The sequence below is a fragment of the Bidens hawaiensis genome, unplaced genomic scaffold (assembly GCF_021521415.1).
Source record: "Bidens hawaiensis isolate Kalapana, Puna unplaced genomic scaffold, B.hawaiensis_p1.1 tig00031154_1, whole genome shotgun sequence".
In the NCBI taxonomy this organism is placed as follows: Eukaryota; Viridiplantae; Streptophyta; class Magnoliopsida; order Asterales; family Asteraceae; genus Bidens; species Bidens hawaiensis.
This window is the reverse complement of record NW_027495236.1, coordinates 48,046-61,855: the sequence shown is the minus strand read 5'-3', so window position 1 is coordinate 61,855 and position 13,810 is coordinate 48,046. Positions and strand designations below refer to the sequence as shown.

Sequence of the window (13,810 nt, the reverse complement as noted above, 5' to 3'; positions counted from 1 at the left end):
TAATAACACCTCTTCGGTAGCCATTCTTTAATAGATGTTCTGCCAAAGTAGCATACCAAGCGCGGGGTGCTTGATGAAGGCTATAGAGAGCTTTGTTAAGTTGTTAAACGTAGTTCGGATGATCTGGATCCTCAAAACTTGGCAGTTGATTGACATAATTTCCTTTTTCACATTTCCATACAAGAAATCGGTTTTTGTGTACATTTGGTATACTTTGAAGTTCATGTATGATGCATAGGCTAGAAAAATACGAATAGCCTCAAGCCTAACAACTGGGGCATAAACTTCATTATAATCAAGTCCTTCACGTTGTGAGAAACCTTGCACCACCAGTTTTGCTTTATTTCTAATAATAACCCCTTTATCATCATTCTTGTTTTTGAACACCCATTTGGCACCAATCGGTCTTTTGTTCTTGGGATTCTTTACCATCCTCCACACATTGAGCTTCTTGAACTGTAACAACTCTTCATGCATAGCTTCAACCCAGAAGTTCTTTTTGAGAGCGACACGATAGTCATTAGGTTAAACCTGAGAAATAAAACAAGCAAAAAGACATTTGTTAATAGTTCCTAACTTGCTCCTTGTCTGAATGTCGGCAGAGGGAGAACCAATGATGTTCTCACTTGGATGTGATCGTTGAATACACAGCCGAGGAACTGGATCAACTTGAAGCTCAACAGTAAGACTTTAAACTAGGTGAAAGATGCTAGGTGCATTGATTAGAACATCAGCTGGCTGTTGAACGTTGTCAAGTTGATCTACTAAATGCTCAGAATCAATGGACCATCCCAAAGATTTTCCATTAAAGGAACGATAATTGCAGGAATTGGAGTTGAATTAGCAGTGCTGGAAGCATCAGATGGAACTTCATTTGCAACAGCAGCTTCAGCAACAGCAGGTGCTTCTGTGTCAGCAGGAGGAGGTGTGGGCACAGATTCAACCACACTTGCCTCTAACTGATGGACAACTACAGTCTTAGATGGTGATGGATCAAAGTTGTTTGTCAACAGGTATGAAGAATCTGAATCTGAGTTGGAAGCATCTTCAACAAGAACCACGTTGGTTGAGTCTACGGCTTGTGTAGCTGGATCAACTACAGCCGGTTAAGGAGCTATAGGTAATATGTTTCTGATTAAGCACCACCATAGATATTAACGTTATCCAAACTATCTATGAGAGCTTGGACCAATACAGATTGAGCTACTGTAGTTGTGGTTGGAGCAGCTGCAACTAGAGGGGTAGACACAACATGAAACTGATTGAATAGGTAGTCATAGTCAAACATCCAGTTTTGACCAGTGCTAGCGTTTGTCTGATTTTGTTCTTGCCAGCCAACATTGAAGGGTTCCACAATCACCCGTGATTTCTTGTTGTAAACACAATAAGCTGTCTTGTTTGAAGCATACCAAACAAAATAACACTCATATGCCTTTTTAGTAAACTTGGGACCTGAATTGGCATTTGTATGAAGCAGAGTGCATGGACACCCAAATGTCTTGAAGTAGTTGACTTGCGACTTGGTTTTGTAGTAGACTTCATATGGAGTCTTCTTCAGATGCTTGCTGAGTAGTATACGGTTTTGAATGAAGCAAACAGTATTACTTTCTTCACCCTAGAAAAATAATAGAGTCTGACAACATCGTTCTAGCATCTTCGATCAGTGCTCTATTTCATCTTTCAGCAACCCCATTATATTATGGAGTGTACGGGGCACTGAATTGACGGTCTATCCCGTTGGAGTGACAAAATTATTCACCATTCAGTTACAGAATTCCGTTCCATTATCACTTCCTATACACTTGATTCTTTTGTCGGGTTGATTCTCCACAAGTGTCATGAATCTGATTAGGAATTGAGCTGTTTCATCCTTTTGACCTAAAAGAAAGGTCCAGCTGAAACGAGAATAATCATCAGTAGAAACAAGACAATAGGTTTTTCGGCATATTTCTGAAGGATGAATAGGTCTAAACAAGTCCATGTGCAGAAGTTAAATAATGGAAATACAGTCTTGGGCCTGTGAGGGGTTTGTGTTGCTTGCATTTAGAACAGGAAATACATTTTTCAATGCAAGAGAAAGTTTTAACAGGCAAACCCTCACATGCTCTCCTTTCACGAGTCTGTTCAAATTCTTAAAGTTGGCATGACCAAGACGTCTATGCCAAAGTGATGAATCGTTCTTCGAGGCTTTAGATAGTAGACATGAAGCAGTTGTCGTGAACACGAGCTTCTCATGTCTAAATGTAAGAATCATTATGCCTCAGAGTACACATCAGAATCCATTCCTCTAGGACCTGAAAACCTGGTTTTAAGATCAAACACTAATGTTCAGTAAAAAGAGTGGAGTATTGCTTGGTACAGATTTGAGAGACAATGAGCAGATTTTGGTTGAGCTGTTCCACAAGGTTGACATCTTCAAAGGTCAAAGTGCCATTAGAGACGTTTCCTTTCTTTGTTATTTTCCCACCCATGTCACCAGCAAAGGACACGCATCACCATCAAACAGTTGAACGTCAAACATTAAGGATTTGTCTCATGTCATATGTCGGGTGCAGCCACCGTCTAAGTACCAAATACTATTGACAGGCCTTCTTGGATTAGACATGGGTTCCCAAGAGAAAATTGTTTCAGGAAGATTAACAATAAAGTCACCAAATTTAATCTTATGTCCTGTAAAGATGTAGCATTTTGGTGAATCATCATCTAAAGTCCTTAGGAATCCATGCAGAAACATGTTACTTGTTTTTAGCAGATTTGGACCTTCTTCTCTTAGTTTTCAAAACAAAATCCTCAGATTTTTCAACCTTTGAGTTTCTTTTCACACTTGTTTTTGTTGGATTCTTAGACTTTTCAATATTTGAATCCATTTTTGCACTTTCTTTTTTGGTTATCCAAAATGGTTTTCTTATTTTCTTGCTTTTATTGGATCTTACATCTGTTTCACTGGCTTCACTTGTAGTTTGATCAGTCCTGGATCCCGAGCTGCTAGCAGCAGTAGATCTGGACTAATTAAACTGCTTTTTCATATCCTTTTTTTGCTTATGCCAATTCTTGCAATGTCTTGTAAGGTGAGAAGGATTACCACAAACATAACAACATTTTCTATTATAGACCCCATAATTCTCGTCAAATTTATAAGATGGTTGATGATTCAGAAAAGGTGATCCTTGGAAGAGAGGGACATGATTGTGATACCCATTTTGGGTTTTGACCACCATCATTGAAAACATTAGTGTAATATGACTCTATATAATTTGGTTGACTATGATCATAGTAGTTGTTATCAATAAAGTTGTATGAATGAGGACTTCTTAAATGATTAGTTGTTTGAGAAAATGATCTTTTGGTTGGTGGAACATATTTACTTGAAGTAACGGCTTTTTCATTTTCAATCAATTTGTTTTTATTTGAAATATCTTCAGGCTTACAACTTGATGATGAACGGCTTGGTATGCTCACATCAACAGTCTCGTTCACAGTAACACAATTTTCAACAAAAAGATTCACCATACACAGTTTCACAATCACTATCTGAAATAATATCAACATTTTTATCCAAAATAGTGTGATCAATGCCAACATCAACATTGTCACATGTGACATCACCATCTGAAATATGAGTTCAATGTATTTTGCATGAAAACAATATTGTTATTAGTACAGACAGAGTTGAAAAATGATGGTTTTGGATTCACATCAGAATCAAAAGGTGAATCTAAAACTCCTTCCTTTTTACAACTCATGTCCTTCTCCACTGACTCGCTTTCTTCTACACAAATCGCTGAACAAGATGAATTACTATTAGAACTAACTGGGAAAGACTGGATCAACAGTCTTGGGCACATAAGGTACAAATATCCTAGGTTTTGGTACATGACCAATTCCATAGACCATTTTATCCTCTGGTGAGGTATTGAAACTGAAATGGGGTAGAGACGTGTAGTTATCATTGAATGATGGTGGAACTGAATTAAAATCATAACCAGTACCCGTCTTTTGTTTCACCCCATTTGTGGTCTAGTATTGTCATTTAGCTTATCAGAGGCTATTTCAAACTTATCAACAGTTATTTTTCTTTTAGCAAGATCAAGCTCTATTTCTTCAATTTTAGCATTTTAAACAATTATTCGTTTATTATGGGAATCAACTAGCGAGTTTGTTTTGAATAAATTTCGATTTAAATGTGCCATGTCATCATGGTGAGTTTTAATTCTAGTAGTAAATATTTTTTCAGCTTTCTTATACTCATCATTTTGGTACTTAATGCCAATGTTTTCTCTTATCAAATTAGCATTATGGGTTCTATAATTTTCAACTTTATCAATACACATTTGAGAGCATAATTGTTTGTGTACATCAGGAATTTCAGGATTTTCTTGGCTGTATCCTGTTGCCGTGCTTGATTAAGCTTGATCTCCATTCCCAAATGCCAACCTGCCAAGTTCATTAGTTTCATCAGCTTTCCCATTTGAGCCATCCAATCCAGCTTAGTAGAATCACCAGATTGGGTGATCAATGCACTTTGTCTTTGAGCTTGTTTGACCAATTCTTGGAGCCCTTTGACCCGATGAGCTATCCTGACCAACTAGTCTTTTACCGGTATCATTCCTTTTACCTCCTTATCACTCAGATTCATCAACAATCTTCACATCTCCAGTTGGCTTTCTTGGGATAGTGCATTCTCTTGCAAAGTCCCATTCATTACAGTTGTAACAACGGAGCTTATCCTTGTTGAACCCAATCCTATTGCTGTTGGAATCCTTGAAGCTATTTTTCCCATATTTTTTCATGAAGTTTGTGGCCCGATGAAAATTCATGGCTATATAGTACTTAATGTCCATCTTCTCAAGGTCTTGCTCATTGATCTCTAGAAGATCTCCTTGATGGAAAGATGGAGGCAATAGTTTTCCTTGCAACAATTCATCATGGCTGGCCATAAAGGCATGAAATAGTGAGATGTGAGAGTCATAAACTTGCATGGTGGGTTGACTAGAGCTATTACTTGAGCTTGAATTTATGTTAATCCCATAAGCCTTTAGAGCTTGATTAACGGCTTGATTCACCAAGTCTTGAATTGAGGTTGATGTTGATGGTCCTGAAACACTTATGGGTAACTTAAAGGCTATGTTTTGATTGGAATGAATTGCAAATTGAACAGATTTTACTCCATTGACAGGATGAACTGTGGGATGTGATTGGCAGAGGAAAGCTGAGCCAAATCTAAAGTTGTAGAAACACCAGCATGATTCAGAGAACTGACATGATTGCTCATTCGTAGTTTGTCATCCATCTCAAATGATTTGATGGTAGAGGTTTGCGCTGTGAGTGTTGTGGTGTTCAAATTTGTGGTTCTCTTGACACTGGTAACACTACTGTTCCATGTGTAAGGTAGTGAATTTAAAAGCTTCTTGTTGATCTCTGACATTTCTTTAATAATATCAACACTTCTTATTTTGGTATTTAGTGCCTTAAATCTACCAAGGAGAGCAGTAACTATTTCCCCTTGAATATGATTAAACACATTGAATTCTCCATTTATCATCTTTCTACAACTTTCTCATGTCCAAATTTCCTTCAAACATTTCCGCCAAGGCATCCTAAAGACCTCTTGCCATTGTGCATTCTCTTAAAGTTTGAGATATATTAGTGGACAGACACACAATGACTGCCCCGTTGAAGGAGTCTAAAATATACATACTATTATATAAATAACTTTTAAGTGCTTTGAGCTAGGTTTTTATTGAATATTATTCTTAGCTGGCTCATATGTTAGCTTTTAAGGTTCTAAGAGATAATGAGCTAAAATTGGGTAACTTTACTAAACTTGAAACAAATGAGTGAAGAGTCAAATGTATTTATATATTACAAGTTATTATCATTATCATTATTATTATTATTATTATTATTATTATTATGAAATTAAACTATCTAAGACTAAAAGTATCATGTAGTTTATTTATAATGATGGTTAGCAAAATAAATTATATAGATTCTTATTATATGAAAATTGCTATAAAGTTTATTTGTTTTGTATAGGGCATCACGAACGAAAGTTTGTAGCTGATTTATTTGGGTCTCCATGATTCCAGTTCACAAGTTCAGATGAATATCAATATTAGGGCCCACAAATAATTACTAGCCATCTAAATATATGGCCTATGTAAAACCAAATGAAGGAAATAAATTAAGAAACCAAGGATGGTCGGCTATTGGTCTTGGCACACACACACACTATATATATATATATATATATATATATATATATATATAAGAGGCCACATAATTAGGATTGAAGTGGGGCAACCGTCAACATTAGTCGATTTTGGAAGAGTTTTTTCAGTTTTGAGGTCACGCAAAAAGGGAGTTTTCGGTTCAATGCAAAGAGAAATAAAGAGAAGGAAACTCATCTTTATTGATTAGAGAGCGTCCGGGGTCAACACCTACTCATCCAAATATCGTTATTATTCGGTTTGAATTTATTATTTTCATCATGAACTTAATGTTTGAACCTATTTATTTTCTTTTGTTCTTGAGCATGTTTGTTGGCTAAATCCCTTAGAGTGCCTAGGCTTATGATGAACCTTTGATTGACATTTGATTTTATTTGGGATTTGCTTTTCATTATGAGTTTATGAATCAATAAAGAGTTTAATATTATTTATTTGATGCATATGTGTGCTTCTTTTTATTTGGTGAATTATATTGTTTCACAGAGTCTTTGGTGATTGTTTCATATAATAAGATTCTGTTAGATCATTTAATGTGTGTTCTTAACTAGTTTGTGATTGATTTATAATAAGATCACATAAACAATATTATTAATCAAATAAATATAAAGTGTGCTGCTAACCTAAAAAGTTGTAAGGTGATAGGTTATTTGATAGGTCTTGGTGGATTAAGATTGCTGGATGTAGTTCTTCGCAAGGAGGCCGTCTAGGTTTGATTAGTCAACTTTGTCTATTAATTTCGAATGAATTTATTAAACTACCTTTGATTTCCGCGCTATAAGGTAGGATTTCGTATAAAGGTACTCGTTCATAATTAATTAGGTAATTGTAAGTAAGTCTAATATTTAAACTGGTGTTTTTAAGAACTTAATAGAAATCCATAGGTGTTTTCTTGAGAAGGGTTAGGGGTCCTGTTCGGGTTTTCTTTTAAGTGACAATTTTATGATCCCAGTTCCATAACAAAGCATTTTCCGATTAATTGATAACTGAAACTTTGGGGATTCCGGCCTAGGTGGTTTATCTATCATCATCTGAATTAAGTCCAAGTTCTAAGTTGAGTCGTATTAAATTCTATTAATTAGTTTAAAAATAGTATTTTAGTAAAATCCCCCTCAAAATAATAGTAAATAAATAGTCGTGTCTGTAGTTAAGTATAATTTGCTAGATTATGTAATTTAAAAAGTCTCGTGGGTTCGATATCCGGACTTACTTAGCTGTACTAGAGTCGACCGTTTCACTTGCCGATTAGTAGTTTTAGTTAAGTTAAGAGTCTAGAATTATTACTTAGTGAGCATGAATTTAGTTTAATAAATTTATAACTACTTTTAGCACATCACCCATATGGATTCTCATCGTCAAGCATTAGTTTCTTGTATTTATTAGTCAAACTTTTTGGAGGAACTGTAGGTCCCGAACACCGGATTTAACAAACGAACGAATTTTGTTCTTGATAAGTGATGAGATGGGTGCGAGGAAATCAAACGATCGAACAATCAATATAAAGATAATATTGAATGACTATGAAATCCATAATAAAATATTGATAATATTAAACGAACCGATCCCACCCAAGGCGAGCTCCCCTGGGTGATTGATTACAACTTACAAAATACACACTAAAATGAAATACACATGTCCTATTTATAGCTAAAACCAAACAATCTAGAAGATGTACTCCCCTTTGAAGCTAAACGCATTCACCGAAGCTCTAGTCTTGTATCCAGATTTCTCGCCCACTTTAATTATTTGCTTGACCATAATATATTTTGAGTTTCGCCATATTGATATCGCAAGTCAATAATTATTGACCTTACAATCACCCCCTTGACTTGTGATAGCAAAACTTTGTCAAAACGTGTCTCGCATTTTCATTAATCACCCGATAAACCGAAATCTCTTTGTTTAATTAACCCTCTTAAGGTATGATCCGCTTAATTTCATATATGAAGGAGTTCTCGCTTCTTTATCCATTCTCTCGAAATATAGGTTGAGATGAGCTCGAATATCCACAAATCATTCTCGAAGTACCGGCTTCAATGGTCGAATGACAAAGGTTATTAATTTGTTCGAAGTTCACCTTTCGGATCCAACCTCTCGAACGACTTGAAATAATATAGAAATAACAAGCTTTGAACACGGTCAAACAATGATGAAAACCCGATTCATTTTGACTTACCTTGGTCAACCCGATCAATTTTGACTTTCTTTAGTTAGTTCTCGGCCCAAAAAACTATTCCACATAATTGACCAAGATAAACGAGTTCATCTTAAAATAAATCTGGTCCTGATCTAGCCCAAATAATGAACCCACTCTTCATATAACAGCCCAAATAGAAGACATAATATAACCAGGCCCAATTCAATCAATTTCATGGTTTGAAGCCCAGATCTAAAGTTCACAGCCCATCTTGAATAACAAGCCCAAATAAAAAATTAATCAAGCTAAACTTCATGTCTCCAGGAAAAAATTAATCAAGCCCATCAAATGAAAATTTGTTGCTGACCATGATTTGAAAACTAATAACCTAGAATAGTCAGCCGCCATCATTGATTATCTTATCACCCAAAAGATATATGCCGCCTTTATCAACAGTCATCGTCACCATCGGTCACCGACCACCCTTCGCAGGAAAACCGTGTTCCTACCATCCATCCTCCAAAGTCCATCATCATCATCATCATCATCATCATCACTCAACATCATCAGTCGCCACCAACCATATTCGAACCGAGCAAGAACATGAAGAACACTCTTTGAAACTCAAAATCAATCCAAAAACATACCTTTAAACAGCTAAATCCAGATCTACGAATGCGAGACGAACCTCAAGCACCTTTATTTACTCAGATCTTCAAACTTTTATTTCCAAACATCAAAATTTATTTCCAAAACTTCAACGGATCTTCAAAAACTTCAAGAAATGAACATCTCAGTTATGGTAATCACTGAAATATAACCCGAATATCAAGAAGAAAGTTGAATCAGTTGACTCAAACTCGCTCTGATACCAATTGTAGGTCCTGAACACCCGGTCCAACAAATGAACGGATTTTGTTCTTGATAAGCGATCGAGACGGGTACGGGGAAATCAAACGATCAAACATATAATATAAAGATAATATTGAACGACTCCGTAACTGTCAATAAAATAATGATAATATTAAACGAACCGATCCCATCCAAGGTGAGCTCCCCTTGGTTGGTTTATTACACCTTACAAAACACACACTAAAATGAAATACGCATAACCTATTTATAGCTAAACCAAACATTCAAGAAGATCTCCTCCACGTTGAAGTTAAACACGTGCGTCGGAGCTCTCATCTCCTATCTGGATTTCTCTCCCATTTTAATTATTTGCTTGACCATAATATATTTCGAGTTTCCCCATATTGACATCGCAAGTCAAAAATTATTGGCCTTACAGGAACATTAATGAGTCCATCAGGAGTCATTGTTGTAGGCTTGTCAGGTCCATTCTCAATAGATCTTAACAGTGCGAAGACATTAATTCTCACAATATTCTTAAACCTCCACTTCCACTCATCAAAATTGCTTTCAAATTTTAAAAGTTTAGGTGGTTTATGGTTCCAGCCTCATTCTCAAACATCATGTAGTTCTTTAACATTTCAGGATCGCAAGAGATTTTATACACCAATAAGAAAGTCACCTGTAAGGCCAAAATGTGACTTGCGATATCAAAGTACGAAACCGGTTATATATTTATGGTCAAGATAATAATTAATATGGTCGAGAAATCCGAAGAGGAGACAAGACGAGAACTTCGACACGCGTTTAAGTTTAACGAGAAAGATCTTCTTGAATGTATTTGTTTTAGCTATAGATAGGACTTGTATGTTATGTTTGTGTGTGTGTGTTTTCCATGGTGTAAGTCATCCACCGAAGGGGAGCTCACCTTGGGTGGGTTGGTTCGTTTATTAATATATCGAATCTTAAACCGACAACAAGATCGTTCATTTATTTATCTTTATATTTGCTTTCGTTCGGTTGTTTGATTTCACTGCACCCGTCTCGAGCGCCTATCAAAAACAAAGTCGTTCTTTGTCGAATCCGGCGGTTTCGGGACCTACAATTGGTATCAGAGAGGGTTTGAATCAACTGATTCAACTTTGTACTTGATATTCGGGTTCCATTTCCGCTATTACCCGAACCAAGACGTTAATTCCATTGAAGTTTTGAAAATAAAGTTAGAAGTTTGGAAATAATGTTTGAAGATTTGGGAAAATAAAGATGCTCGAAGTTTGTCTTGTGTGTAGATCTGAGATTCACTGCCAATTTGATGTTCATTTTAGTGGTTCTATGAAGAAAAATGGCTGCATCAAACCAAACATGTGGTCATTTTGTTTTCAAACAGTGGGTGCTCACATGTATCAGGCTTATGAAAGCTAGATCCACTCAGATGATGTTGGCTTTCCGGCGGAGGTGGCCGGTTGTCGCTCAGGCAGTGGTGCGTGAAGGTGAACTAATTGGAACTGATTGGTTAATCACTGTCCAGCATATGAGAGGCCGGTGGCGCTCGACTATGGTGGTTGGATGTTAACGGTTGTTAATGGTTGAAGCCGAGTGGCCGCTATTCATGCCGGCGACCATTGAACAACCAGAGACCACTAATGAAGATGTTAATGGCGGTGGTTATCAAGTTCTCATTTATTCGGTTAAGGTCACATGTGGACTTGTGAATGAACAGCAGATAAAGGCTGCCGGAATACGGCTTTCCGGCTAGTGGGTTGCACGACGGCGACGGCGTAACTTCTGGTGGCGCGTGGTGATAATCAAAGGGTGACGGAGTTTGAGAATGAATGGTGGCACGATGTTCGGTGGATTGGCGGCAGAGGTTATGTCACCGGATTAATTTTCCGACTGTGTGGCGAGCTTGGCGGCTGGTTAAATCATATGCAAGGGTTTTGGTTTTTGAAATCTCCTAGGTTCTGGTTATTACATGTCAGGCTGGTGGGCTGGTGACTTTTCTTGGGCCTAGATGTGTGTGGGTTGTTTTTTCATATCAACACATGGACCAGCAAATTATGGCTATGGGCTGTTGATCATTAATTGGGCCTGCTCATACAAAGGTAATTCAACTACTTGAAATAATTAATCGAGCCGCATAATTGCAAGACACTTTTGCCCGAGTAAGTCATTTATTTTTCGGTGTTGACCAAACTGAAGAAAGTTAAATTTGTTCGGGTTTCGTCTTGTTTAACCGTGTTCAAAGCTTGTTATTTCTAAGGCGTTCGAGAAGTTGGATCCGAAAGGTGAACTTCGAACGAATTAATAAGTTTGGTTCATTTGATCATTGAATCTGGTAATTCGAGATCGATTTGTGGATATTCGAGCTCATATCATGCCTATATACAACTTAAGATCCGAAGAAGCGAGAACAACTTCAAGATTAAATACAGGTGGATCATACCTTGAGGGGGTGAATTGAAATGAAGAGGCATCGATTTATCGGGTGATTTGTAAAGACGTGAGAGACAAAGTTTTGAGATCACAAGTCAAGGGGGTGATTGTAAGGCCAAAATGTGACTTGCGATATCAAAGTACGAAACCGGTTATATATTTATGGTCAAGATAATAATTAATGTAGTCGAGAAATCCGGAGACGAGACGAGACGAGACGAGAACTTCGACACGCGTTTAAGTTTAACGAGAAAGATCTTCTAGAATGTATTTGTTTTAGCTATAAATAGGACTTGTATGTTATGTTTGTGTGTGTGTTTTCCATGGTGTAAGTTATCCACCCAAGGGGAGCTCACCTTGGGTGGGTCGGTTCGTTTATTAATATATCGAATCTTAAACCGACAACGAGATCATTCATTTATTTTATCTTTATATTTGTTTTCGTTCGGTCATTTGATTTCACCGCACCCGTCTCGAGCGCCTATCAAGAACAAAGCCGTTCTTTGTCGGATCCGGCGGTTTCGGGACCTACATCACCAAATCAAACAATCTTAAAATCAGGAAATTATGTTGAAAGTGCTAAGTACAAATGAATCGCAATCGCATGAAAATGCAATGTGATTTGTTTGTAGAATGCGATTGGTTTTGGGAAAATACGATGTGATCTGTTTCTGGATGCCATGTGAATGATTCTAATTGCGGTTCGAGTAGTTATCAGTTATCCAATGCGACTTGTTCCCGGAGTGCGATGCAATTGATTCCAAATGCGATTGGGGACCCAAAATTGTAACACCACGGCTTAAAGCGGAAACGCCTGAGTGTGAAGTACAGATTGCTCAAAACACATGTGACACTATTAAGTCACAATATTATCATTGATTAATTTCAACATCAAATACACAAGTTTGAGCACAAAGAATACAAGGAAATATAAATACAACTAAACATTTTGTCCATTTGTTTAAATAACCTAAGTCTAGTGTCTTCTCGAAGTATCATCCTTTAATGCTTGTGCCTGTAGCATATGTATAAAATAATGTCAACTATATGAATAGTTGGTGAGTTCACACAGTTTGATATAATACGTAAAAATCATACAATTCCATGAAACTTGTGAAAAGCACAAATAAGGGTTCTTTACACTAGAATCAATAACCATGAGTGTAAAGAATAAATGAAGGTCCTTTTTAGTTGGGGACAACCAATGTACTCGGATAATGAGGCCCCCTTTCGACTCGAAACAATGGTCCTGAGTGCAAACGGGGGCGTATGATCATACTAATTGAGACAACCACTTGAAATCAACGCACGTAAGCAAGTAAGCAAATAAACACACAAGTCCATGTAATGAATTGTAGTTTGTAAGCAAAATCGTAAATACTTGAAGTTTGTAGGATACATATGCTACCCCCAAAAGTAATAAAAGAGTAAAAAGAGGGGGGGGGGGGATGAGAAACTCACCTTGAAATTGAAGGTAAACATTGTCATGAAAACCGAGATAACAAAACCGAAGCAACCGAAAGTGAGTTAAAAAATCCGAAACGATTGAACTTCTCAAACTATAATTAGAACAAAAAACAAAATCTAACTAACGGGACTGAAAAATTTGTATATTTTTGGTTAATGGGGGTATTACATTATATTTTATGGGATTTTAAGGCATTTTGATATAATATTGTTTTAATTGAATTTTTAACAATTATGAGAAATTTAATGCTTGCGAAATATAGATTTTAAATCATAGTTTTAACTTGAATTATAATCGTTAACTAAATCGAAAAAAATTATCTTTAATGGTTTAACGAATTGTAAGCTAACGAATTTTAAGTTTAGCGAATTTAAAGTTTAACGAATTAATATTACCTAAAGTATAACGGATTAAAAACTAACGCATTAAAGTTTAACGAAATATATTATTTAACTATTATTTCAGCTAATGATTTATTACTTAACAAAAGAATTATGATATTTATGAATTACGGATTTTTGTCAGAAAGTTATTTGAAAACAAGTATTTATGTGAATAGTAAAGTTAACGGGATTTATTAACGAGTTTTTATATAACGTTACGAATATGAAAAGGTTGGGTTTTTGGATGGAATTTGGTAAAGTTAATTTAAAAAAATAATTTATTTAACTTAAAAAGATCTTATTTTATTTT

The 13,810-nt window shown here is 36.2% G+C and overlaps 1 protein-coding gene across 1 annotated transcript; it reads right to left on the bottom strand.

Moving 5' to 3' along the window:
• Window positions 1–27: 27 nt before the first annotated feature.
• LOC143581727 (putative mitochondrial protein AtMg00820) lies at window positions 28–477 on the bottom strand. Its single transcript, XM_077064440.1, has one exon. The coding sequence runs from the start codon at window positions 475–477 to the stop codon at window positions 28–30; it is 450 nt and encodes a 149-aa protein (XP_076920555.1).
• Between the last annotated feature and the right edge of the window lie 13,333 nt (window positions 478–13,810).

Coding starts and splice junctions, on each gene's coding strand:
- LOC143581727 (XM_077064440.1), bottom strand. CDS start 477: ATGCATGAAGAGTTGTTACAGTTCAAGAAGCTCAATGTGTGGAGGATG.